Here is a 2,203-nt window from a genome sequence, read left to right on the forward strand (position 1 = left end):
CAGCAGCTCAAGTACGAGCGCATCCTCTACCTGGACGCCGACACGGTCCTCACCGGCGACGCCTCGGGCGCCTTCGACAAGGTCAAGGGTTTCGCCGCCGAGCGCGCCCGCTTCCACTCGTACTTCAACGCGGGCGTGATGATGCTGTCGCCGTCCGAGGCCACCTACCAGGACCTGCTCGCCGAGGGCAGCAAGGAGCACAAGAACAAGTTTGGCAACGTGATCGACTGCACCGAGCAGGCCCTCCTCAACTCGTACTACGACGGTTCCACGCCCGAGCGTGGCGTCACCAAGCTCGCCATCGGCCGCGCCGACGTGGCCAACGACTGGCAGGCTGCCGGCGCGCCCTTCGCGGTGCACTGGATCACGCACTCGTGCCCCAAGCCGTGGGTGGTGGCCGACGGCGAGGTGGCGGTGCCGTCCGACTGCGACGCGGTGGTGTACGCCTACTGGAAGCGCGTGTGGGACCGCCTGACCTCCTCGGCCACCGACGAGTCCTCCAAGGGCAGCTTTGGCAGCCGGAACGGCGCGCGCCGCATGCTGCGCCGCCTCTCGGGCGTCAGCGCGGGCCACTCGATGGCGCACAAGCCGACGCTCTCGGAGCTCGCCTCGGACGTGCACACGAGCATCGGCCGCCAGCTCCGAGAGGTGATGGCCTCGAGCCGCCACGGCCACTCGCGCATGCTCCGCCGCCGCCGCTGGAAGCGCGACGCTGAGTACGACTCGGGCTGGGGCGAGAACACGATCGCGTGGATCGCGATCATCGGCACGCTTCTGCTGGGCCTCGGCGCGGGCGCGCTCCTGCACAAGCTCTTCATCAAGGCGCCGGTCGCCGTCTCGAAGAACATGACCGTCGTCCAGGCCAAGCGGATGGGCTTCCAGGCGCTGGGCGAGGGCAAGGGGCCCGTCGGCGTCGTGAGCGCGGTGGACGACGACGACGAGGAGGAGGAGGAGGAGGAGGAGCCGGTCAAGAAGTAGGGGGGGCGCGCCCTAGGGTTGCCCGCACCCGGCGGCCCGGCCAAAAGACGCGCCGGGCGGTGCGGGCTTTTGACAGGCTTTTGATTTGAGACCATATGGAGATGGCTAGTGGCGCGCGGCTGGGTTGTTGGGGACGGTCCTCGCCGCGGGTGTCCCAGTGTGTGTGCCGCCGGCGCTCGTATGCCTCGACGGCTCGGGGAGGGGAGGCGCGGGTGCCGGGGCTGGGGTAGGGAGGGGGGCAGCGGTCTCCTGAGCCACACTGTCTCGTCGTCAGAGAGCGGGGGGCGCGCGAGCGCGCGGCCCCTCGGACTCGCAGTGATTGTTTCCGGGTGTTCTTGTTTCTTTGGTATACAACATTACATCCCTCCCCAACAACCAAAAGATGCCCATTTTACGTCTCGCTAATGCTGAATTGTGGCCGTCTTGTCGTCTCTTTTGCACTACAAGTCTACCTGCGTGTATGTGCGTGTGGCTTGTGTTGTCAGTGGCGGAGCGCTCTCTATGCACGGTGACCTAATATTTTGTGTCGCTAATGTTCAAACAAGCGGTCGTGTCGTGCAGCTCGGGTGCTGGTGGGATCGTGGGAGCCGCTCAGGGACCATTCTAAAGGCGTGTTGTGGTAGCTGAGGCCTCGAAAGCGCCCCCAGGGCCCTCTGGCTCTGCATGACCTCGCTCCGGAGCCCCAAAACGGCGCCTGCAGGGCGGCTCGCGGCTTGAGGCTCGTAAAATGGGTACCGCTGGCATCGGCCCGATGTGCGTGTGTATCACCATTGCCGACATCGCGCACAAACCAGCCGCGAGAGTCCGTCCAAGCCTCGGAACGAGCCCAACGGGGCCATTTTGGCCCCTCGGGGGCCTTCCAGTTCTGCCGACCTTTGGCGCCCGATTTGGTGCCACCCTGCGGTCTTCAGACGCATCTGAGGTACTCACACGACGTTTCTACACCGGTACGTGTCGTGGGCTGACAGTCGAAAGCGGCAGAGAGCTCACAACCACCCAAGCACGCACGCCCACGACACCCGTCGCTGTTTTGGCTCCGACGGCGACGGGGCGACCTGTCTGTGCCCGTCCGTCAGTCGTTTTGATTTCGCCCTCGTCGCGAGCACGACCGCGTCAGTGCGCGCTGCCGCCGCAGTCTTGCTACCTCTTGCGCCAAAGGTGGCCTAATGGGTCGAAGAGCCGACCCCATAGTCCGCGTCCGAGAGGCCGGAGGCTGGGGTGGCGG

General features: G+C 66.0%; 1 protein-coding gene across 1 annotated transcript; it reads left to right on the forward strand.

Moving 5' to 3' along the window:
* Nucleotides 1–53: 53 nt before the first annotated feature.
* On the forward strand, nucleotides 54–1,348 carry EMIHUDRAFT_440227 (hypothetical protein). The gene has a single exon (XM_005790332.1). It carries the CDS (start codon nucleotides 139–141, stop codon nucleotides 976–978), a length of 840 nt encoding a protein of 279 aa, XP_005790389.1. The 5' UTR covers nucleotides 54–138; the 3' UTR covers nucleotides 979–1,348.
* The last annotated feature ends 855 nt before the right edge of the window (nucleotides 1,349–2,203 follow it).

This window comes from Emiliania huxleyi (genome assembly GCF_000372725.1).
Source record: "Emiliania huxleyi CCMP1516 chromosome Unknown EMIHUscaffold_120, whole genome shotgun sequence".
In the NCBI taxonomy this organism is placed as follows: Eukaryota; Haptophyta; order Isochrysidales; family Noelaerhabdaceae; genus Emiliania; species Emiliania huxleyi.